At 42.7% G+C, this 25440-nt stretch overlaps 1 protein-coding gene across 1 annotated transcript in view; it reads left to right on the top strand.

Annotated features, from left to right (window-relative positions):
• Positions 1-25440, top strand: part of SDK1 (sidekick cell adhesion molecule 1) — a gene marked incomplete at its 5' end in the record, with an annotated part of 671475 nt that overhangs the window by 235276 nt on the left and 410759 nt on the right. Inside the window, 2 exons of the mRNA XM_081035288.1 lie at positions 14407-14566; positions 23309-23415. Of these exons, the coding sequence (XP_080891414.1) occupies positions 14407-14566; positions 23309-23415 (267 nt within the window). The remainder of the gene's footprint in view (positions 1-14406; positions 14567-23308; positions 23416-25440) is intronic.

Below are 25440 nucleotides of genomic sequence, written 5' to 3'. Positions count from 1 at the left end.
ATGTTCAGAAAAACAAATCGCAATAATGGCTGGGGCTTCCTCCTCGGAACGCCGCTTTGGTTTATTCCTGGTAGTTTGCTGTGGGCCTACTGTGCACTGACTGATGGGTGGAAAGAGTTACCCATCATGATGGGATGGCAGCTCCTGGGAGCGTCCATAAGTTGTGCACGCATTTGGTGGGGATGCAGTGTTTGTGTACATGCAATACTAGGGTGTACATATTGTTATTTTTGTATTTCAAACAAGAAGCTCATTTTTAAAATGTTTGCAAAATTTGTCCAAAGAGAGGAAAGCCTTGAAATCGGTGAGTCTCAGACTTCTGTAGGCGTATCAGGATCAGATTTAGTAAGCCTAGGATGAGGCCCAGGGTTTGCGAGGCTCTGATTTAAATACGTGTCCTCCAAGAGCTACTTTTCTTAAAGGCCCTGATACAGATTTCAAAGGAAGCTATTGGCGGTTCGCTATAGAAGCAAATGAATATGTTTTTACGCTTTGTGCAAATTATAGTTTTGAAACTGGAAAGGCCTGTGTTTCACTATCAGCTCTATTTTTGGAAGTAATGCAGGAGGTTTTTCAACCTGATTACTGCCTGTGGGGTGAGGAATTTCTTAGTGTTTGACTGACCACCCGCTGATACTTTATTTCCTTAGAGCTCCTCAAGTCATTATAAGATTCACCCAACAGTTTGAAAGCAAAATGATGTCTTGCTAGAAAATGTCAGCTATTGTAAAAATAGAACTCGCCATTTAAAAAGATAATTGCCATTCCCCCACTCCACCCTTGCATGCAAACATTTCAGAATAACAGAATCCTCGCAAAATAAGAAGGAGCATTTTGCGCCTTCTCAAGCCTTGCACGTTTGAGAAACTGCCCTCTGTTTTAGGCCTTTTAATAGTCCGGGTGATTATCGCTCCGCTTACTGCCTTTGCGTCCTCTCTGCCTCCTGACAAGTGAACGACGCTGTTGAGCGAGCTGCGGCTGGATCCTGCCCAGTGCGTAGGGTGTTTGCTTCTTTTTCCCTGCGCTGGAGTTTACCCTCTGTTTGCTTCTCTGTTACCTTCTGTTACCTTCTGTTTTCTTCCTGAAGCCACCAGACATTCCTTTCCATGCCATTGTATACCGCTCAGCAGGCTGATGGAGCTTGGGGAGCCCTGCTGGGAGAGCCCTGTTTGGGTAAATGCCACCGCTTTTCAGAGAAGAACTTGGCTAAATTGCAACTCCAGACACAATTTAGATAGATGGCTGCATCTTCAGCATTTCTTCTGACAGTTTGGACGTGTCCATTGGCGGTGTGGTCCTGAAGCTCTCACCATTTCGGCATAGGGGTTTTACTGCCTGGCTGTGCACATCTCGGGGTGAAGGTGGGGAGGGGCAAACAAACGCCACAGGAGTCTGGGGTGTGTGCCCTCTGCCTTGCTGCCCTCCGCAGGCTCACAGGGAGTCAGGGGTGGGGGTTGCCTGGGGGAAGATAGCTCATCTGTAAAAACCTCGCTGAGATCTGTGCAAGGTGGTGTCGCAGCTGGAACTTGGTGGAGTACAGGGGGGCCTGCCTGCCTACTGTTGGGGAAAGTGTTCCCACTTATTCAGCACCTGTGACCACGAGCCGAGGTCTAGGTGTCATTTTAAAAAGCCATACTTATCCTATGGCATATTTCTTGACATTAAGAACATGTTTAGGAAGTAAAGCTGCTTTTCTCAGGCCTCAGGACTTTCGAAAGGGGCACGTGCGTTTTCATTCCCACCCAGCAGCCGCTGCCCGTGGGGGGACCCGGGCCAAGGAGACCACCTGCTCCAGGGCCATCCTCTCCCCGCTCCCCTGGAATGGCAAGTACCCAGCTCATCTTGGTCTAACTCTGCTCATTTGCAACATGATTATTTGGAAGAAAACCTTGCAGACACACCTTCTCCTGATGTTTTCTTGCCCTTCTCAAATGGCAGGGTCAGCGTCGCCGAGGAACCTGCTCAAAGGAAGGCACCCTGGACACAGGGAAAGCCTTTCACTTTCAGAAACGGGTGTCCAAACATGAGCCAGCTGTCACCCATCCTTCTCTCATCTTCGGTGTCTCAACAGCCTTCCTCCCATTCGTCCTGCTCACTGGCCACTGCTGACACCCCAGACGGAAGGCTGACTCCTTTCAAGAGGACATATGGCGCCATGTGGGGAAAGCATGACCTTTGTAGACAGGTTCCCTGGGCGCCAGTCCTGGCTCTGCCACTTCCAGCTGTGTACCCTTGGGCAAATTCCTTGACCTGCTTGTACCTCAGTTTCCTCATCTGTAACAGAATGAAAATAATAGTACTTTCATGCTTAGCACACATAGCTAATATACTATTTTGCATCGAGATATAATTTATAGACATAAAGTCCACCTGTTTAAAGTATAAATTCAAGATTCTTCATATATTTACAGACTTGTGCGGCCGTCACCGTCTGCTCACTTTGGAACAGCCCAAGTACACAGCGGACATGTTGCCTTCTCTGTTTGGCCCCGCTCTGGTGTTCAGGCCACACGCCCAGGACCTGGTGCTTTTTCTGGCTGGCACGTGGCTCAGTAAACCCCTTTCAGAAAAGCTTTCGGCCTGAAAGTTAGTGCTGACAGATACCTGTGCAATCATGTGCCCTCTTGTAGGCGGCATGCTGACCTCAGTGCAGTCAAGGGCATTGCCCTTTCACTGCCACCTCTGTTCTTCCCCTGCCACCATCCCTGGCCACCACTAATCTCTTCCAGTTCTGTAATTTTTTCATTTCGAGAATGTTCTGTAAAAGGAATAATACTGTCTGTGACCTTTTGGGAGTAGATGTTTTTCACTCAACAAATGTCTGCGGAGACTCACCCAGACTGTCCTTTTCTATTATGAAGTGCAATGCTGCGGCGTGGGGGTACTCCTTGCAGAGGACAGCCGGGTCGCAGCCAGCTTTTGCCTGTTTTTACTAAAACTACTACTAATATCTGGTACAGGTTTTTGTGTGAACGTAAGTCTTCATTTCTTTGGGGTAAATGCCCAAGAGTGGAATTTACTAGGATATATAAATTTTAGCTTCTCATGAAATTAAATACAGTTGACTGTTGAACACCATGGAGGTAAGGGGGTGGCACCGACCCCCGTGCAGTCAAAAATCCATGTATAACTTTTGGTCCCTAACAGTCTGCTGATGACTGGAAGCCTCACTGATAACACAAACAGTCGGTTAATGCATGTTTTGTATGTTGTATGTATTATATGCTGGATTCTTACAATACAGTAAGCTAGAGAAAGAAAATGCTGTTAAGAAAATCATAGGAAGAGAAAAACACATTTATTGCATGCAATGCATTTATGGAAAAAAATCCTTGTATTGGTTGATTCGTGCAGTTCAAATCCATGTTGTTGGAGGGTCGACTATAGTTTAATGATATGGTTCACATCTCTGCGAAAATTTCATTTTTTAAATCAACTGAATATTTTCTATAAAACTGATCATTTGGAATTACCCAATTATTCAGTCCCATGTTAATTTTGCATTTTTGTGTAAAAATCTCATAGTACGTTAACCTAACTACCTATTTAGCACGTTCAGCACTGAGCCCTTGTTCTTCCCTCTAAACCTGCTTTTTTTGCCCCTTTTCAGGAAATGGCAACTGTGTCTTTCCAGATTATCTTTGATTCTTCTCTCTCTCATACCCCACATCCTGCACGTATAAATTCTGTTGACTCTGCCTTTACGTTATATGCCAAGTCTGACCACTTATTACCACCTGTATGCAACCAGTATGGCCCAAGTTAGCATCATCTCTCATCTGGCTTAACACAGCCTCCTGAGCTTCTGTCCTTCCAGCTTCATCTCAACACTGATCTGTGTGAACCAGGGAAAACCTAAGGTAGGAAGAGCACTCTTTTGCTCAGAATTCTCCGTGGGCTTCTGATGGCACACAAGCAAAACCCGAAGGCTTTCGTTAGCATGCCCGTGAGCTCCCCTCTTCCTTTCTAGCCTGTTCACTCACTCTGTTTCCCCCACCTGGATTGGTCCTCCTAGTTTTCCTGCAGCAGACTCACTTCCACATCCGGCCTCTGCGCTTGCTCCTCCTACGCCCGGGAGGTTCTCTCCTTTCCTAAGTGTGTGGCTCTTCCTCAGCTCATTCTGACCTTGTCTTCCTCATGCAAAAGTGCAGCCCCTTCCCCCGGGTCTCTTTTCCTCTTCTCGCTCATATTTTTCCTATAACAATTATCACTATCTTATATACAGGTGTTTTTCTTATTATTCCATATACGTGTTCCTGAAAAATTCCATGTTCTATAAAATCATACACTAAAATAGCAGAACTTTGGGGAAATAGTGTTAGGAGCAGACCCCTCAAAACCTGTGGAACTTTGCAACCAGGACATTAATATAAAATAATTCGATAGGAACTTTCTTCCTCGATTTGCTGTTCTGGTGAAAGGGAGACAGCCTTCCGAGCTCATTTCTCTGCACTTGCAGCTTCTCTCTGTGGGATGTCATGGGAAGGGCACTGGTTCCTGAAGCCCCAAACCAGTCACTCTGAACTCAGGAGGCTCCGTCTTTAATTTTAGGGAAATTTTGTTTGTTCTTGTCGCTAATTGTCCCCTTTTAATTTTCAGGCTTACTTTTTCATAAATGATGATGATTGTCTGTGGTCACATTATAGCATCAATATGCAGGAGGACAGTCACATGTAAATCAATACAACTTGCATCAACCAGTATCAGTTCCCTATTTTGCAACCACAAATGATATGATTTGGCTGAAGGAAATAAGAACTTTAACAAACAGACTGTACTACATATTTTCTATTTGTTTACTGTTTATCTCCCTTAAGTAGAAAAGTCACTCCATGAAGACATGACTTTCATTGCTTTGTTTATTCACATCTGTAGTCCCATCTCATAGATGGGACGCCATTTAATATATATTTATTAAATGAAAGAACAAAAAACTTTAATCAATATTTACTTCTCTGGAATTCTGAAATAATTGAAAATATGAACACCTGTTTTTCTTTAAATTGAACAACTTCTTTGGCTTAACAGTTACATTTTAGACTGTAACCTGATTTATGTGTGTTATTTAGAAAACTACAAGGAGATGTTTTTTGGATGAAGTTCAAGATTTCAACATTCTGCAGACAGATGAAATTTTATTCTGTGACAGTGTGTTTTAATAAAAGCTAATGCGTGTATTGAGCCTGTGTACCAGGGACTGTGCTAAGCACTTTGAGCACATTATCTAATTTAATCCTGTGGCAACTCTGTAGGGTGGCAGCTCTCGGAGTGGGTTCTAAGATGCTTGTAGTTCTCGAGACAGAGACCCTTCAGGGGTCCAAGAGGTCAGAGGCATTTCATAATAATACTACGGCGTTTTTGCTTTTCCCCCATGTAGAGATTTTACTGGTGATTTAAAAGCAATCATGAGAAAACTCCTGGGCCCTGGCAGGTGTGGCGTTGGCAATGATCCAAATCCTACTAGTTGGCGTGGCCTTCTTCTCACCACACACCTGCAATGTAAGAAAATACAGATTCCTGAACGACATCCTTGATGAAGTAGTACAAAGAATTAATTTTACTAAATTTTGACTCTAATTCATGCCTTTTTAATATCCTATATTGAAAATGCCAATCACATACAACCCTTGTGTTGCGTACCAAAATATGACTGTTGTCTCGAGGTCAAGTCCTCGTGAGATTGTATGAGTTGTGAGCTGCATAGCTGCTTTTTTTGTGGTTCCCCATTTTTACTTGAAGTAGTATTCTGTAGACACACATGTCTAATAGACACACGTGGGTATTCTGACTTGGGTGTTTGGCAGCATTTTCTTAAAAATGATCAAAATAATGTCGCATCACCAAAAACAGTTGAGAGTATTTGTTACTAATAATAAAAATCAAGCTCTTTCTAAGAAAAAATTAGAATTTTGGAAATCGTCTATGTGCTACTATGAGCTTGACAGGTTCCCATTATTTAAAGACTTTTCTGATGAGAGAGGTAGCAGTATTCACATGTGATATGTTTTATATTTCATAATGAAATGTGTCAACATTTGAAGAGCTACGTAAGTCAGTGAACCAACAAAGCATCTGTAAAAGAGCCACTCAGAGTGCAAGACAGGCCAAAGGATTTTAACAGAAGAAGGCACCGAGCTTTCAGCGATAGTGTTTCAGATTCCACGTCGCAACTACTGCTCACTTAGTTTTGGTGCAGTATCAAGAATATGCATAATTCTCTGAAAAGCCGATTAAAACATGCCTCCCTTTTCCAACTAATGTTGGGAGGAGGTTGGATTATTTCATATCCTTCAACTGAAATAACATAATTGCAAGAGATTAAATGTAAAACATATATGAGAATCTAGTTGTATTTTAAGCCAGATATTGAAGAGATTTGAAAAGAAATATAAAAACGTGCCACTCTTTTTAATATTTTTTGAGGATAATATAGTTATTTTTCACAAATATGTATTTTGTGATAGTATAATTTTAATATTATTTTTAAATGAATTAAGAAATATTTCAAGAGTTGTCAGTTTTTCTAATATGGTAAGTAAAGATACAACACACATAAACAAGAAATTTGGGGTTATCAATAATTTTTTAAAAAGTTATAGAGAGGTCCTGAGACCAGAAGGTCTGAGAACTGCTGCTCTAAAAGAAGTTGGTCTTACTGTTTTGTTGATTGGGAAACTCAGGCGTAGCAGGCTGAGTTAGTTTCCCAGGCTCACATCGCTCGTAGGGTAGATAGAGCTCATAAGGGATTGGAACCCAGGCAGTGACTCCGAGCTGCCATGATGTCCGAGTACTTCTCTTTAAGAAACCTTTATGTTTTGTAACTTCGCTAAACTCCATAGGCCTCCTCTGTATGAACTTAGATATCCTTAAGAAGTTCTTTTTCAAATGGAATTTTCGTGGTCTAAAATTAAGTCTTCACCGTTTCAGTTCCTTCTGAGTCCCAGGTTTTATTGCTGGCATAGATGTGGCAAATTCACCAGTGCACATCTAAGCAGGGGGAAGGTCACTCAGACCTGAGTTTCTGTTCTTGGACTTTTTGGCCTTTTATTTAATCTGAGTTGGCTTTTTAGGATTATTTGAAAGAATATTTGAAAGAAGTATTGAACCATAATCGAGAACAAAGTTGGTTATTTCTGATAACTCTCCTCTTATTTTGGTTACTCATACTTTCTCACTACAACCCATAGCAACGATAGTGTAGTGCAATCCTACTTTGAAATAAAATATTGGAGAGCTGGGAGCTTATTTCAGTTTGGAGAAACAGGGGAATTGCTTTTATCCCACTGCCTCTTCTTATTAATTTTTATGCTGGAATAGATTAGCACACTGCAGGATCGAAGCGGTCCATAAATACAACCATTTGTGTCCCTACCATCAGCCTCACTGCAGATTAATCTCACCGAAAGCTCGAATGGTTTCTTAGGGGAAAATACTGGAAGGGTAGGTTTACCCCATGAATGCCCTTAAATATGCTGTTAATTCGTATTGATTTCAGAGAAAACAGAGATAATCAGTTTGACTTCCCCCTAACTGAGTGCACTGACAAGCTGTTCACAGTGCTGTTTAATGGAAATCTTGGGGACCCCTCCTGCTTTCCCTGTTTTTACATGCACGGATCCAAAGACCGGGAGAGTACTGCAGACAAACGAGTCTGCTCAGAGCAAACCCCACACTGTCTAGTCAACTTCTGAGCCCAAAACGGTGACTGCGCAGTGCGAGGTTTGTGTGCTTCCTCTTCTGATTATGCCCCCCACCTCCAGGAAACAGTGGGACAGACGCAGAAGAGGGGTACACAGTCTGTCTTTTACCTGCTGGTCAGGGCTGTGCTCAGGCGTCCTGGCCCTGGCTCCCCAAACTCGGCCGCTGACCAAGCTTCCAGTCCCTGCCCTGGGCCCTGCCAGGCCATTCGTTCTTCATCCTGCAGGTGCCAGGTGTTCCCGTGGCACGGCACATCTGTCACAGCACAAACATACGTGCAGATGGGCTCGTGGATGTTTCCTTCTTAGTTGGAGTGCAGGAGTGTGTTTATCTAGAAACATTCTCGTTTGTCATAAAGGATGGGACAGTTCTTTACCAAGCCTTCAAAAGCCTTCGAAGAACCACTGTGTGGCCAAAGCAGCACTGAGCCCTCGCGTTCCTGTGAGACCTCGGAGCCTCAGCCCCTGTGGAGCCTAATGTCTCCGGGGCTCCCTGGGCACTGGGGCCCCTTCAGCTCCTGCCCTGGCTGGTCTGTGACACTGCAGGCATGGGAGGTCCATGGCCATGGACCCCATCGCGGGCCCTCGGCAGTGGCTTCACGTCTCTGTCCCCTTGGCTTGTTGACTCGCCCCTCGCTTCCTCCGGGCAGGGACCAGCTGTTATCCCTGTGCCGAGCAGCTAGGGGACACTCAGTGCCCCTGTAACTGTGGGACCTCCGTCTCATGCCTCCTCTTCTGGGCGGATGGAGCTCTGCAAAGACTGAGAAGGAGGGGAGGACCCTCCGGCTGCTGGTGGGAGATGCGCTGTGCACAGTGGTACCCCGACTTACTCCGCAGCACCCAGCCCTGCCTCAGCAGCGGTGCTTGAGAGAGTGGGGCGGCATGGAAAGCGTCCCATTCCTGTGTTTGGTAGTCGTCGTCATAGCGAAGTTAGGTTGTTATTGTGTGTGACATCTGATATATGTATATAATACTTGCTCAATTGTAACTACCTTTCACCCTGAAATCTCTGACATTCACTTATTTTATGAGACAGTTTTGGAACCGTATAAAGGGACTTCCAGAGAAGCTGGCTAATTGTTTTTAGTTCCACAGAATATAGGGATATATCCAACTGTATTTGCAGTCTATACCTGGAAAGTATTTATAAACATTTCTGAGAAGCAAGGAGAATTAGCTGTGATGATAGAGCTGCCTCCTCCTCCTGCTTCATTTCAGTTTTTGCCACCAGAGTTTATACAGGAGGTCACAGGAAACGCAGCTTGAATGACCTTGACCTAGAACATACAGCGGACTTTGTTCTAAGACAGTTGTCTGTACTGGTTTCCCCAAAAATAAGATCTAAACGGAAAATAAGCCCTCGCATGATTTTTCAGGATGACATCCCCTGAACATAAGCCCTAATGTATCTTTTGCAACACAAATTAATACAAGACCCGGTCTTATTTTCAGGGAAAGATGGTAGGATTATCCTGTAAGCATTGAGATGTGACCTTTCCATATTTGCATATGTAACTATAGGACAGATCTGATCATACATTTAAATTTCAGCTCAGAAATGCATGTGAACTGTATGACTGTTTTCTTTAACAGATTAGTATTACTCTTACAGGAAGAGCAGCATGTACTGTGAGATTAAATTCTTGGCTTCAGGAGGCGGACCTAATGACCTGCCAGCATCTGAAATTCGAATGGCTGTTTTTACCAGCTAGGAATCCTCTCCCCACGTTTTTCAGAGGAGTTGTTCACAAATGATGCATTATGCCCTGTGCTTTTGTTTCTCCCTGGGATTTGAAAAATGGAACTTTCCGTTAGTGGTAAATTCATAAGCTTGGGGCATGAAAATGTTTGATTTTGATATAAAAGAAGTTCTGAAAGGAAGATTAGTGGTTCAAACCAAGAGATTAGTCGCCCTGGAGATTGAGCGGCCGAGAAGGCAGAGTTCAGGCAGCGGAGGCCGCTCGGCTGATGGCGCCGTCTCCGCTGCCATTCCTGTTCAGCCGCCACTCTCACGTGGCAGACAGACGGTGCCGGGACGGGGCGTAATACATTCCATCAACCTTTTCCAGAACAGGTGGGGTTCGTTTGCCTCAGACCCCTTGTTTGTGGTACGGTTGAGTCCTCTGCTAAGTGGAAGTAGATTCTTATTTCTTTATTCATTATCACTTTCTGATGGAGGAGAAAGGGAAGTTAGTGAACAGATTACGTCTGATTATCCCAGCCAGAGCTCTCTCGTTGGCCGAGTCATAGGAATAGCTGATGTCTGACTTTCTTGACAACTAGTGCTTGATTCCCAACCCTTCTGCCATGAAGGAGTTTCTGGGAATAGGTCCTCCATTTTCCGTGGGTTACAGCCCACTGTGCGTTCACCCTTCCTGCTGGTATGAAGCCCAGAGCTGCAGGAAGTGACTCCATTTTGGAGAGTCTCATTCTCCAGCTTCCTCATGGCTCCTACTGTGATTCCTACATGTGATTCCTACTGTGGCAGGTGTGTCGAGGCTCCTTCTAGATGAGCAAGGGCTGTCCTCACATTGGACAGGTGAAGTTAAATGCATTTCCGTTACATCCGCAAACCTGAAGTCCATTTAGGGAAGTGACTTCGACATCATAAAATGATGATGTTGTCTGGTGAGAACAGTAAGTCCATCCCTCTCCTCTGGACGGACTGGAAACCTGTGGGATCCAGACAGAGGAGCCTCTCTTTCACAGATGATTTATATTCTGCTGAAAGTATGTGAAAATGGAAATTTCAGTTTCCCTTAGTTATTCATTCCAGGGTCTCACAGTGTTCGTTGTAAGGATACAGAAGCATACTTAATCTCTTCTCATTTGGAGCTCTAGTAGTTGTTATTTGGGAACACACACACACACACACACACACACACACACCTCTCAGAGAGCATCAGGTGGACCAGTGGCTTTTCTCCAGGTCAGAGTTGGATAATCTTATGTCACATGTAACTCAATCACTTTTGCCACAGTGGATCTTTTCAGACTTTTCTCTGTTCCGTTTAAGGTGTATAAGATCTCAGCCAACCTGAGTACGAATCCTCCCATCTCTCTTTCTCTGCCCAAAGCGCTGAGATTTGTTACCTTTATGCCTCTTTTCATTTCATGATCTGCTGGGTATGCTCCAGTGGTCATCAGTCTTGGCTCAGAGAGGTAGCGTGTTCTTCTGCACGTGGGCTCATCAACACGGAAATACTGGCGCCAATGGTTTTCGCGTAGACACGTAAGATCCCAGAGCGTTGACACGCCTGCCGCCCTTCTTCCTCATGTATGAGTAAAGGTTAGCATCTGCGCTGATCGTATCCTACAGTGGTTCGCATTGCAGGATAAGCGCTTGGCAGCTGTATGAAACTACTTGTTGTGAAGATTTCTTTTCCTATTAGATCACAGCACCCAGCATAGTTTCTACATAGTACAGGCATGTTTAGTAAACTACGAATTCTATGAAAAATTGCATGATGGTATCATTTACATTCAGAACCATGACATAATACATTACATTGATGATGCTCTGTCAACTGTGAAACCAATTCAGATTCTCGAGTGTCTGTCTTGAAGCATTTTCTTTCAAAAAGATGTGTGTCTTATGACTTAGTCTTATAGGACACCGGCACCATATGCAGTGGCATTTCTTTTCTGTTGTTAAATACAGTGCCCATGGCAGGACATTAAGAAAGCCTGTTGCTCAGTCGCCCCCAAGGTGTCAAAGCCATGGCCATTGCAGGTGAGCTTTCTGGGACTGCTTGGGTCATGAGAGGCACGATTTAGCTAAAGGGCGTTGCCAGGGGAGACTGGACATACGGTGGATCATGAAAACCTAAATGCATCTGAAACGGGCATGGGCAGGTGACGGGCCGTGCAGCAGGTGGCACCCCTGGAGCAGGACAGGCAGTGACAGCCCCTGCCTCCGACTCGCATCTTTCAGTCACAGCACTGACACGTCACCCGTTCTGTTCCTGCGTCAGACCGAGACTACTGTAACCTCTAAGGCCACAGCAGGTGTGTTTCATTCTTGTTTATTTTCCGTGCTGATTACAGAATCAGTGTGTTTATTGAACAGAGACAGCGCCATTCAGAGACTTAAGAATCCTTTCCCTCAGCCCCATATTCAAGCCACCACTAAATCTTTTTTGCCACCTAAGTATTGTTCTAAAGCTATCGGTTTCTCTCCATCGCCACCAAATCACTAGTATCACTGGGGCCCAGCCACCCTGACCTTTCCGAGCATTTGCCTGGTCACTGCAGTGGCCTCCTGACTGGTCTGCTCCGACTTCTCTGGTCCTTCTTCACTCCTCGTGCCCACTGCAGCCGGAATGAGCTTTCTGACTCCATCCCAGGCTCTCTGCTGTCCTTTTCTGATACCAGCCAACCATCACCATCATTACACTTCTGGCAGGACTGCTGTCGAAGGCATGTAAATCGGGTGGTCATGCGTGATATTATTCCCACGAGAACACTTGTGAGGTGCAGTGGGCACCCTGACAGTCACAGGCATGGTATGGAAACCTGGCCGTGGGCTTGCCTTGCCCCCGAGGCCCTGCTCACCCGCTTCCAGCCACCCCCTGCCCACACCGCTGCTTGTTCACAGCCCTTGCTTCTTCCCAAGGCCCCTCACTGCCTCAGAGCCTGGGCACAGGGGCACCTGGTGTGATCGGAGGAAATGACGCTACCGATCTGCTAGCTCTCAGTTCCTGCGTGACTCCGCGGTGACCAGGCTGTGTCCGTATTATAGGCCCTTACCACACTCGCCAGTGCAACTCAACATTGACTCGTTTGGGTGAATACTAGTAAGAGGCTGGTAACCTGCATTTATCGATATACCAGCAACGGCGTACAGTGGGAAGTAACTCTGTATGTTCAAATTCCATATAGTCAGTGCAAAAGAAACTGTGTGCGACAGTTTAAAATAAAAACAGTCTCAATTTAATATGCTATTTGATGCTTAGTTTGTTTAAAAAATACATTAATTTTAAAGTCCAGTTAAGTGAGTCCACAAATTTATCGAAAATTGGTAGTTAAGATATGGGTTCTTGGAAAAAAAGTTTCTTCACTGAGAAACCTGCAACATTTGGAGTTATGTATAATTGATAGGTTCTGGACAGATTATGTGGGTTTTAAGTCAAGATTTTACCACTTACTGTCTGGCTGGCCTTGAGCAAGTTGCCCAGTTTCCTGCCTCTCTTTACCCATCTGGACAGGAGTATGATGACGGCAACTATTTTGTATGGCTTGTGGGAGCTAAAGAAGATAATGCATGAAAAGCACTTAGAATGGTTTCCAGCACGTAGTAAATACTCACCAAATCCAGCTATTGCTGTGACTTGTGTTATTGTATTATTCACTCAGCAAACATTTATTTAGCATCTACGTTGTTCTTGGCATTGGTCTAGCTGTTGGGAAGGCACAGGTATTATCCAGAAACAGTTGAATTTCAAAATCCGATAAGTGTTAGTTGGCAGGGCGTGTTGGTGGGGAGGGGCTTTGTTAACGGGAAGGATGAGGATAGTCGTCACACACAGAGTGGGACGAACTTCCAGGTGGGGAAAGGGCGCGTTAAAGGCCCCGAGGTGGGGCAGGGTTTAGCCTGGCTTCAGACAGAAAAATCTGAGTGTTAATGTGAGTTGAGAGGTCAGGAGGCCCCAACAGTAGACGGGAAGCTGGTAATGCAGGTGTGCAGAGGGAATTTTTTTAGGAAAACGAGAAGTCATTTAATTCTATTTATTTTACTGATGAAGAACAGAATCAGGGTCATGTAGCTAATTAGAGATAGAACTAGAAGCTAAGGGTCCTACCTATATAAACTTTTTAAATTACTGAAGCATATGCACATAAATTGCATAAGTCATATGTAGAATGATTTTCTATGAATTTTCACAAGGTGCTGCCATGTAACCATATAGAGAAATAGATCTTGACCTGCTCTCCATAAGCAGACCTGTCACACCCGCCACCACCCCAGCCCCAGAAGCAACACTCATCCTGACCTCAAACAGCACAGATTAATTTTGCCTGGTTTTGAACTTGTGTGAACTTTTGGATGGAAGCGTATGCTGTAACCTTCTTTCCATCTGGCCTCTTTCACGCTACGTGTTTCCATGTGGTTCATCAGTGTTGCGGTGGTCATGTGTAGCAGTGTTCGGCGCATTGCCATCGATGTGTAGTGTCCGTTTGTCTGAATACCCACGGGCTCCCAGTGTTGTGCCCACGGAAAGGCCCTAAAAGAGACCGTGTGTGTGAGATGAAAGCCGATTGTGATCCGTGTCGTAGTACATCGCCGTTTATCTTGCTCATCCTAGTTACTTTTTTTAAGCAACTGAAGCCATTTCTCTTCTAGAGCCCAGGAATAGACCCTAATGCCTCATTACCCTCCCCCCACCCCCGGGTGCATGAGCAGGGGTCGCCCAGTATGCCCCTTCGATAAATAAGTATTAATCATCAGTGGAAATAGCGAGCACGAACTTGCCAAATACTTTCCAGTGGCGCTACCAGGGAGCTCCCAGCCTTTGGGAATAGTCTCCAGGGTATTGCATGTTTCTAGGGGGTCAGGCCTTATTTGCTACTGTTGGGACAAAAAGCCGTCATTTCTACTTTTGAAAATTAGGTCTGTTTAAGCAAGTGATGGTTCATTGGATGAGTGCCATTGTCATGCGTGCTCCATTCATTCCTTTCCTGTCTTCTTTTCTGGTTTTGAATATTTCAGATGACGTGGTGCCGTACTTTAAAACGGAGCCAGGCCTACCGCAGACTCACCTGGAAGGGAACCGCCTCGTCCTCACCTGCCTTGCCGAGGGGAGCTGGCCTCTGGAATTCAGGTGGCTGCACAATGACACTGAGCTCACCACCTACAGCAGCGAGTACAGGTAAGTGACTGCTTGGAAACAAGATTCCGTTTCAGGTTGTTCTGAGTATGTGCTCGTGGACCATCATAGCACAAGAGGTGAAGATACTGGGTTGCATTTCCAGTGCATCACGGATTAAAGGAATACTTTGAACATGAACTTAGAATGGGGTTTACTGTTCTGACATAGGTTGTATTTACACCTAGGAAGTCTATCATTATAGCTGGAAAACTAAACCCGTTAGTGAAATTACCAGACCAGAAAAGCTATGGTTGCAGAGGAATGCAAATAACACTTTAGGGTGATAAACTTGCTTTCTCGTGGCAGTAGCCCCCCTGCCCCCGCCTGTATTGTTCAGATCGGAGGAGCATAAATGTTTAAACACACTCCTCTATGACAGTAGCATCTGCATCTCTGAGATGTCAGCAGACACTTCCCTGACGAACTGAGAGTCGCGATGAGAAAGGGGGAACCATGGAAGGGGGCTCCCGAGGAGAACCCCTATATTCAGCAGCAAAAATGGGTGTTAATGGGACTCGTGCTAGTGCTGGGTATTGGTACAGGAGTGAGAGAGATGCTGGGGACAGAGCCTGAGCACTGAGGTGGGGTGCGCCACAGGTCAGGTGACCTGTGCTGTGGCCTCACCGCGATGCCTCAGGTCTCCCCAGGTTCGCACGTCCCTGGGGAGTGTTCTAATGGGCGCTGATGTTCCTGCTACGTTGGGTGGAGAATTAGTGATGCCAAGAAGTCCAAGACACCGCGAATGAGTGCAAGCAGTGGTACCACGAGCTAGGAGGGAGAACAGCGCGCTCTTGAGGACTTTTCCACAGAGGAATGAGCTTCTCCATGAGGAACATCGCTCCTTACCTCAGGCTAGGATACGGTGCTCCACAGACCGCTTTCAGCCTGCCCGCAGTTAAAAATATGTCTGGGTACACACAGAATAGATCTCTTCATTGACTGCCAGCGTTTAACAATTGTAAGGTTTGATAGAGAGTTCTGCTTTCCGGCCCGTCCTGACCAGTCTCAAGGCCTGGCCACACGGGTCTGCAGCTTCACACAGGAGCATGTGCTGGGCAGGGTGGCGCTGTGGGAAAGGCACAGCCACCCTGGTTCTCGCACTGTCTAGTGCCCGTGCCTCCTAATGCTGCTCTTGCTTAGCTCAGCTCCATCCTCTGCCTGCACCCTGCACACATGAGTTTGTGGCCTCCTCTCTCTTCATTAGGCCGATGCTGTCAGAGAGTGGCGTTGGGGGAGTGATTTATCATAGCAGGTAGTAGGTTTACATTGACATCAAACAGACCTCAGCTGGAACTCCAGCTCAGCACCAGTTAGTGTTACAGCGGAACGGCGGGCAACCCGCCTGTTAGCCCCACTTCCAGTATCTGCAGAGGGAGGTGGTCGTACCTCATTTGTGGTGCTGTGAGCTGTAAAAGGCTCTCATGTATGTGAACAGCATGTTTTCTGGCCCACCAGAACTCTGTTAATAAATCCTAGGCAACGTTATAGATTATTATAAGGTGACATCATAGGCTTGGTTTGTGAGAGGAATCTAAGAAAGAAAAAGACGTGAACTGAGAAATGAGAACCATAGATGAGTCATCAGCTTTAATGGCAGATGGCTGGAGTTCAGATACTTCTATTCCACTTATTATCTGTGGGACTTTGCACGAGTTAGCTAATGAGTGTTGTCTTACTTTGCTCATCTGCAACGTGGGGATAACAAAACCCGTCTCAGAGGCATCACAAATTAAATGACCTGATGTTTTGGTGCCCCAGGAAGAAAGGAATGACATTTCAGAAAAATCCAGATTGTTCTTCCTAATAAAAAGAAGCTGTAATGTGCATGGTCTTTAAACTGGGGTCAGAGGCCATGGGTGTGGCAGAGAAGCTGCTTCCACGTGTGTTTTCTGAAAGTGAGCTGCCCACGATCACGCCTCTGCGCTGGCGCCTGCCAGGCCTCTTTTCCTGTCCTCTTGGGCTCTGTGTCCCATTTCACAACAGAAAGCACATCTCCTGACTGAGTCTCCGTGTGGGATCCCTCCGAGGACACGCTGCAAGCCCAGTGCATAGTATTTGGTTAAAACAGAGTATCGGGCCCTGGAAGACACCCCATAGAAGAGCCTCTGGCCTTTTACGCTGTACTGCCTTTTTTTAAGGGCAAAGCATGATACCAGATATGGGATATTTGACCAAGCTTGTGGTTTTCTCAATTTCGGTATGTTGTGTAGATGGGCGGGTACCAATTTTTGGTGACCCACTTACCTTTCCCGTTCCGTCACGCACTATACTGGGCCTCAAGACATGTTCAGTGACTGCAGAGCACAGACAGCATCTGCAGGAAATACGCAGGTGAGGGCCCCTCGTTTCACCCAGGCAGCAGCTCACAGCAATGCCCTGGGGTTTATCCGTTTGTATATATTAGACTTGGAACATTCGAGACTTGTTAGAGGGAGCAAACAAGTTGAGAAATATTTTTCTGCGAATCTCTGCGTGCATTTCACCCTGTGCAGAAACGAGAAGGGCTTGACGAGGCGTCAGTTACGGATGTCGGGGGCAGAGGGGTAAAAAGTTGTGGTTACATCGTCAGGTCGTGTCGGGTCTGGATACAGAAGGAACATGCACTGTAGGAAGGTCAGCACGTTCTATTTTCTCAAACATTCATTCAGAACACACTTTCATTAACCATGGCAGAAAAGATTATTTGATATTCTAAATCTATATCCGGTCTTATTACTTCAGTGTGTTTTGCTGTTGCTGTGCCTCAACTTTTTCTCTACTTGTTTATTTCTTCCATGTATTCATTAGGTTTAGATGAACCGTATGCAAATATGCAGTCAATACTTTCTCTTCTTTTTGTTGTTAATTTTTATCTAATTCTGTTCACTCTAGTAGTAAATAACTTTCCATTCAATGAAATGTAACGTAATTGAAAAAAATATCAGTCACTTCCATCTCATTAAGAAACACATTTCCTTTCTAAATTTTTAATGTTTAATCATTATTCTTCAAAATATGTAATACATTTATGTTGTTTTGATTAATGGTGAACATGTAATCCAGAAGAAATTTTTTATGCGCTTAGAATCTTTTGGTCAAAGGAAATTCTCTTTAAATTGCTATTTACATGCATATATTTATTTCAGAGATGTATGGGCAATCGATAAGTATCTTTCGGCATAAAAATATGTTACATTAGAATAAAATTCTGTGGGGCAAATAGATTTAATGCTACAGTTCAAAGAGTAAAGAGAAACAATATGAAAGTTCTATCTGTTACAGAGCTCATTAAATAGATTGTGTGGATATTGAAATCACTATATGGCTGAGATTCCACTGGGTACATTTAAAACAGTGGTGTAACAGTTTTCTTCTACCATGACAAAACATACACTGTGCCATAATTCTATATGTAACTATTTTAATTTATGATAAGACAATTTTGGTGTCAACCTGAAAATATGGGAGGAGACGTGACTCTTTGCATTGCTCTTTGCACGAGAAAATATACCTGCTCCTTCGATATACTCTGGATAATCCCCTAGAAGACAAGGCCCCGTTGGTTGTCGTGGAACAAGACCGAGGGGCTGGTTCATTGGACGGGGACCATCAAAATAAGGTAGGGCCTTCACTACCATTTCCCTAGACACTCGATAAGAAGAAATGGGTTATTCTGAAGCAAGGATAGTTTGGGGTAGACGTGATAAATTATATTCCGTTCATTGGGGGGTTCAGACACTGAGACAGGTTATCAAGGATCCACTGTGTTTTGTCATGATTGTTTTCGAGCTACAAAACGTGGCTAAAAATCTCCTGCTAGTTTTTCAAATTACTCTTTCATCTCCTTGCTTCCAATAAGCACCTTCAGCTGTCATATATTAAGCTTCATGAGACTGTTCTAAGTCTCAAACTGAAAAACATGGCTACCTCATGATAATGGCAATTGTTTCCTACCTGAAACTGACTTCCTATCTCCCTCCCACTTTTGGTGTCAGTTACGAAAATGTTAACCCTATAAAAGAGTAAATAATATAAATACCTTTTGCAGCTTTGACAAAACAATAACAATAGTATTTTCTCTGCTGCTTGTATTCTGGTTAAACTGCATAATGAATTCCAGTGAGTTTCAAATGTTGTATTATTTATATTGAGGCTTATTTACCCATTTCAGCGCAGGTCACCACACTGGCAAAATGACAGTGATCAAACCAAGTCTGTACACGTGTAATAGGCAGACACCTATCTGTTCTAGAAAACATTTGTTCTAAGTTATTTTCTATCTGGGGATAAAAATTATTTTGTAGTTATATTCAAAGTATGTATATGTAAGCCAAAAATGTCTTAATGTTTGGCGCAATACTCATTGTTATAAAAGAGGAATGAGTGCTATTCTGAACTGCGGAAGTGTTATAGTTTCCTTATGTGGACTGGCTCTGTGGTTCAGTCTCTATGACAGTGTAACAATAGAAAGTCGATGGATGTTTATTCTTTTTTGATTCCTGAAAAAGATTGGAATGGTTAAGGAAAAGTTACTTTTTCTTAAGTCTTATAAAAAGACAAAAAAATTCACACTATCAGTAAAAATTATCAAATTCTGGGAATCACCTTTATAAGAAATGAGTAGAACCTACATGAAGAAAGTGGTAAACTTCACTGAGAGACATAAAAGAGACTCCTAAATAGGAAATCTTAACACTAAAAATGTCAGTTCCTTTGAAATTATTATAGAAGTTTAGCCTAATTTCAATGAAAAGCTCAATGGGATTCTTCTGGGGGTAACTTGATTGATGAGGTGGTTTCAAAGCTCATGTAGAAATATAAACAGAAAAGAATACCAACAAATTTTCAAAAAGGTGAATGATGGGGAGGAATTTTCCCTTCCAGGAGCATTTTAGAATGGCACAGCAACTAAATGACATGTTAGTGGTAATAGAAATAAACAGAAGTATTCCAGAAGAGTGTTTTGAACTAGACCATCATATGCATAAACTATATATATAATCAAATGAGCATTAGAACCAATGGTAAAGAAATCAGTTATTTGGAAACAATATTCAGAATAGATCTTCATCTTATACCAAACACCAAAATAAATTTGAGATACATTTAAGAGTTAAATTACAAAATTAAACTATAAGGAAACAAAGATTAATGATCTCTAAACATACCAACACAAAGTACGAAAAGCACTGGAAAAGTCATCAAAACAGATCCTGATAACCATACACAATTTTACAATGTCTGTATGTTCAAATTATCATTACAAATAAAAAGGAAAATAATTAACCAGGAAAGTATTTGCAGCAAGTTAGACAGGTTTATTATGTCTAATAACCCGAGATTCTCTGAGGACGGTGGTGGAGACAAAGACTTGCATGAGGTGGTCTGTTTGGGTCTGTGTTCTGTTCTCAAGCACAAAAGTAAAGGCAAGAGCAATGAAACAGGGAAGGAGGAAAACCCAACCCAACCAACCCAAAACCAAGTCAAGGTCATTATCAAATTGATGATCATTACAGGTGGCTGTAGCTAAAGCCCACCGGGAATTTATGGAGCCTTATGAAATGCACCTCAGAACTGTCCAATATGACGGGTGCAAGAAGAGAATATTTCTCTCTGAGTTCCCATACTCAACTGATGAGTTATGGCGCTGTGGCCGTTAGTTCTCATTTCTGGTTACTCATACAATACCCAAATAAATATTCTGGTTGTGGTACCAGAGACTTCTTAGGACAGGAAGCAAGAAGTATGAGGCAGGGGTTGATGTAGGGTGCTGCCAGGGGCACGTGTATGAAGCCAGTCAGGGCTATGTGGAACTGGTGGCCACAGCAGTGGCTCACATGAAAAATGGAGCCCAAACTAATCAGATTGAGTCCATTCTTTGAACCTCAGTATCACTTGTACCTGCTATGGAGTCCAATCCGTCAGAGGCCCCTCCAAGAGGACATCAGCTACAGTTTCTATAAGGACCTTATACAAACAGGTTAGCGGAACAAGCTATTTTTCTTACTGTTTGAACAAGGGTCCTGCTGCTGGTAACGTGGGCCCCTGGATGCCGCTTCTTGAACCGCTGCCCCAAATGGCATAAGACACTTGCGCTGCCCGTTGGCACAGGGCTCCGCTGCTCCCCGCACCCACTATTGTCACGCAAGTTCTCCTTCAGACCCGTTCCTGGGCGTCAGCAGCCCTAGATCTAAAAATCCAGAACACGTGTGTCCAGTGGTTGTGCCGTCTCATACCTGAGCCCTGTGGGTGCAGTGGTCTGTCTCAGCAAGACGCATAGAAGGGAGAATTCTTTAAATACAGGAACGTGGGGCAGATCCTAGGCAGACAGAAACAGAAACGAAATGTCAAATGTCCACTCGAGGAAGGGCTAGTAAAGCAACTGTTCATGAGCTGCCATGGACCTAGAGAAATTCTGGGACTGGTCCGGGTCCATTCCGAGTGGTGGTTCAGACTGGAGTGTTCTACTCAGCAGAAATGGATATTTAAACCCTTAGTATTGTTGTGATTTTTTTGGATTTCCTTTCCTGTGCTATTCCTGATGATGAACTAGCACTGGCAAGCATTTTCTGTCAGTCCAGTGGCACCAGCACGGCCCAGCAAATGCATACGCCCCTGCCGGCTTTGTTGGAGACCAGCAGCATTTTCTGTATTTTCGTGGCATATGGTGCCAAGATTTTATCATGGTTTCTTATCAAGAGCCAGGAAACTTTCTCTGCTTAAAAATGTGTGTTTATAAACAATAGGCCTGCAATGAATATACCCATCTGTTAGGTGAACATAATTTGTGTAGGAACTTTTGTAATAGGTGGAGTACTTTGCAACTTTTTTGTGTAGTTCCTTCCCCTGGTGAAACATAAAACTAAAGAGATGGCACCAAACAGCATATGCCTAATATTCAATTTTGGATGTTTCTCGTTGTTTGAAAGCAGTGCTGTTTTTGTGCATTAGTATATAGGAGTGCTATAGAAATTCATAAGAATTTAAAATCTATTTAGAATAGTGCAAACAGGAAACATAGAATGACTAACAATTATATAAATATGGTTATGTTGCAATGATGAAACTGTTGCAATGATGAAATAGTTTTTCAAATATGTACTCCAGTAACTTGGTTATTTCTCTTCTAAAAACGTTTGACTTTGTTTTAGCCTAATCTCAAAACTCTTTAGTACAGTCACAGTATACGATGTTAAAATGCCCCGCTTCTAGTCTTACTTAAAATTTAAATAAATGGCACTGACTCTTTGTGTTCAGTTTGTTATTATTCTGATTATATTCACTAATTAATTTTTTTGAGATAACCGTTCCTCAGGGGGAAAAAAAAAATCAACTTTTGAAGTTTGAAACTCAGCAATATTTTTCTCATAAAAGATTGTGTTAATCTTGGAATAGGATCTTAAGATGGTTATCAGAGGAAAAACATATTTTGATTAATATTTGCTTAATACTGAATTGGCCATACTCTCCAAATGTTTCATTCACTTAAAAATTATGCCTCTCAGTTCCTTTTTCAGGTTGACTAATTGGACATATTTGAATAAAAAGATGAGCAATTAGTTGAATTTAAGTGATTTCAAGGCATGCTTAGGACCTGAGCAAAAAGCATACCATACATGGTGGCTTCTACCTGATTTTTTTTTAAGTTACTCTGATTGTACTTTGGAAGAGGAAGTATTTTTTAAATTGAAGATAATTATTGCTGGAACATCTTTTTAGTAAAGGGATAGCATAATTGGGTTTTTTCTTTTTTGAAAAATAGGAGACCATAGGTTTTAGCTCTCTCCTTCTTAGAGGGATACTTTTCCATGTGTGAAAAGTATCTAAGCCTCAAACCTTATTCTTGACATATTTGTGAACGTGGCCTAGAAAGCAATCAATGAACTCATTCTCTTATGTAGCGTGAAAGGTTTGGGCTCCAGAGCTATAAAACTCACTTCAAGAACTCCTTGGTTATGTATCCTACTTGCTTATAGATTTCAAAACATTCTAAGTTATAAAACCAACAGTAAACCTAAAGTAAGGCTTTTATGAAAACTGTATCTACCTACCTTTTTGCCCTGTATAGTTTTACTGAAATTTTTCGAAAGGCATTGATTTGAAGGGTGGTTACTTATAGTCACAGGAATGGGAAATACAAATGAAATGACCTTTTAGTCCTCCAGAAAGCTCTTAAAATTAACGTTGGGTCATATGTGGAGAAGAGAGAAGGAGAAGCTTATCAATTGTGTTGGGAGATGTCTACAACAGTGAGCAGAGAGGGTACTTGTGTCATGATGTCACCGCTTCCTTTGCCTTAATGGCACCTGTATCTCATCCTGAAAGCATTGTTTAAACTGTTATAAAAAGTGACACGACACTAGACTGTTGCCAGTTCTAGAAATAATGTTTAGAAATTCTGAGAGAGAGAATTACAAAATCTGTGTCGAGAGGTCTAGTTTAAGTGTAATGTTTTTAGTTGTTTAACGTTTCTTATTCATTCAACCAGTGAGTGATGTCACCTGTGTGTCTGGCTCTGTGCTGGGCACCAGGGGTTCATTGATGTAAAAGACAGAGCTGGAACGTATTGCATGTAACATTCACAGCCTAGATGGGGAGACAGATACCCAGCAGATCTCATAAGGCAGTTGCACTTGAGGCAAGGATGGCATAGATAGGAGTTTACCAAAAGGGGATGTGTTTGTTGGGCACCTACCTACCACATGAGATGCCGGGGCTGCTCTAGACATGGAACGACTAATACTTCTTTTCCGTACTTGGCAGGTATATCATTCCGTCTTTGCGGAGGCTGGATGCTGGCTTTTACCGCTGCGTGGCGCGCAACAGAATGGGGGCTCTAGTACAGAGAAGATCGGAAGTTCAAGTCGCATGTATGTATACACTGAAAGATCTCCGAGAGTTGACTAACGAGAAAGTGTGGGAATGCTCAGCAGCGTCTGTTAACCAGCCCAGGAACCGAGATTCTGTCTCGTGTTCTGTTTGGCATAGAATAATTGCTAAAACTTGGGGAGAGATGAGTAAATAGCCCGTGTAGCTGGTCCAGTGGTGATAGTGGGGCTAATGAGGGAAATGCCACTTTTTCAATTCAACAGATTGAGGTCCCAATAAGCACTGTGGCAGATAAATCAAAACAAAAGGAACAAATTGCCTTCTGTTTTATGAATTAGTTCGCTGCTCTTGGCTTTCATTATATTCAGATTCAAATGTTTGTAGAATAAAAAATTAAACCCAATTAGATAAAATTTCATCAATTTATCATCAGTTCTTTGCAATGATGATTTGTTTAGAAACCCTTTAGCAGCACTACAAAAGTACATGTACAGTAATGTTTCAGATGGCGTTAAAGCTATAGTGACTTAACTGATTCTCTGTTGGCCAGACCATTTGGGAGAATGAAACTCTCGACAGTAACTGAAGGAGGTGTCTAAATTCAGGGAGCTTGAATTTTAGTGTAGTGTTCAGTCGGCTTATGCAAAGTATTTCACACTTTTCTTGTCCAAAACTGTGACGGGTAAGCTCCTTATAAAATGGCCTGTCTGCTTTATTATATTTTGAATTTACTACCAAAATATCTCTTCATTTAAAAGAAAGCAAAAAGTGTTGTGAAATTTTAAATTACATACTAACGTGTAATAATAGATTTTAGAGAACTCTGAGCTCCAAAATTGGGTTGTGCTAACTACTGACTACATGCTAACATACTAAATTACATATTAACATGTAATAATAGATTATTGACTACATACTACATACTAAATTACATACATAGATTACTGACTACATACTACATACTAAATTACATACTAACGTGTAATAATAGATTTTAGAGAACTCTGAGCTCCAAAATTGGTTGTGCTATTGGTTGAGTATTTGCTCATTTGTCATGTTGACCCCACTTAGGGCCTTTGCAGTGTTCCTCTGTAAGGTAACTTCTAGTTATGCTACTGTAATCACGAGTGACTGAGTGAGGTGCAGATACTAATACATGTTTAGTTATGTGTTTAATTATTAGGAAGGCATAAATTTTTCTGAATCATGGTAGTGAAGTCACTGGGCTAAATCTGTCTGCAGAATAATTCAGAACTTTTATATTCAGTTGAATAATTGGAAACATAATAAGTAAAATCATGCCCAAAGCATATTTGAATAAGTTAACAGCTTAGAATTTATTATAATATATTAAATTGTATTTTGTAAAATAAAACTATAGATGTTTTCTTGCTTAATTATTTATATCTTTGTTTCTATCCTTCATCTCTAGCTCTTAGATTTTTCTCTTATGACTCATTCTACTTCTGTTCGATAACAGATTTTACTTTAAAATAACCGTGAATGTCTTCCTAATCTGTTTCATTCATTAGTTTATCTTTATCCTAGAATATTAAATGCTGCTTGTTAGATAGGAAATAGTTTCTTTTAAATAAAAAATCCATTGATAATAGAGATCTTCTGTGGACAATTCCAAATTTAGATACATTCAGACAAAAATGGTCTATATGCCATTTATCTGTACCGAATCATAATATGAAAAGTTTTCAAAAATTTCAAATGTTACTAATTTAAAAATTGGCCAACTATACCCATATTCTAATGGCTGGGTTTTTTTTTCCTGTGAGCCCATTTTTTAAATGTTAGTAACCAGTAGCACAAAGACTGGAACAAAACCTTCCTGCCCCAAACTAAGTCAACAGTATGGGGTTTGGAGAACCTTCTAAAAATGAATCAGTGGTTAAAAATATGTCTCCCAAATGATCTCTCATGGAGACAGTCACCCCAGAAAGGAAGAGAAATAGGAACTGAGCAGGGTAGTGGTGGGTGCCTGGGTCAGACTCGCTTGAGAGGTCTGGGAGCTGGGCGATGTCTAACGCTCTTTATTAGAGCTCCTTGAAACCACT

This window comes from Rhinolophus hipposideros (assembly GCF_964194185.1).
Source record: "Rhinolophus hipposideros genome assembly, chromosome: 23".
NCBI classification, from domain to species: Eukaryota; Metazoa; Chordata; class Mammalia; order Chiroptera; family Rhinolophidae; genus Rhinolophus; species Rhinolophus hipposideros.
The sequence above is the reverse complement of the archived record's forward strand: the minus strand, read 5'-3'. Positions and strand labels throughout refer to the sequence as shown.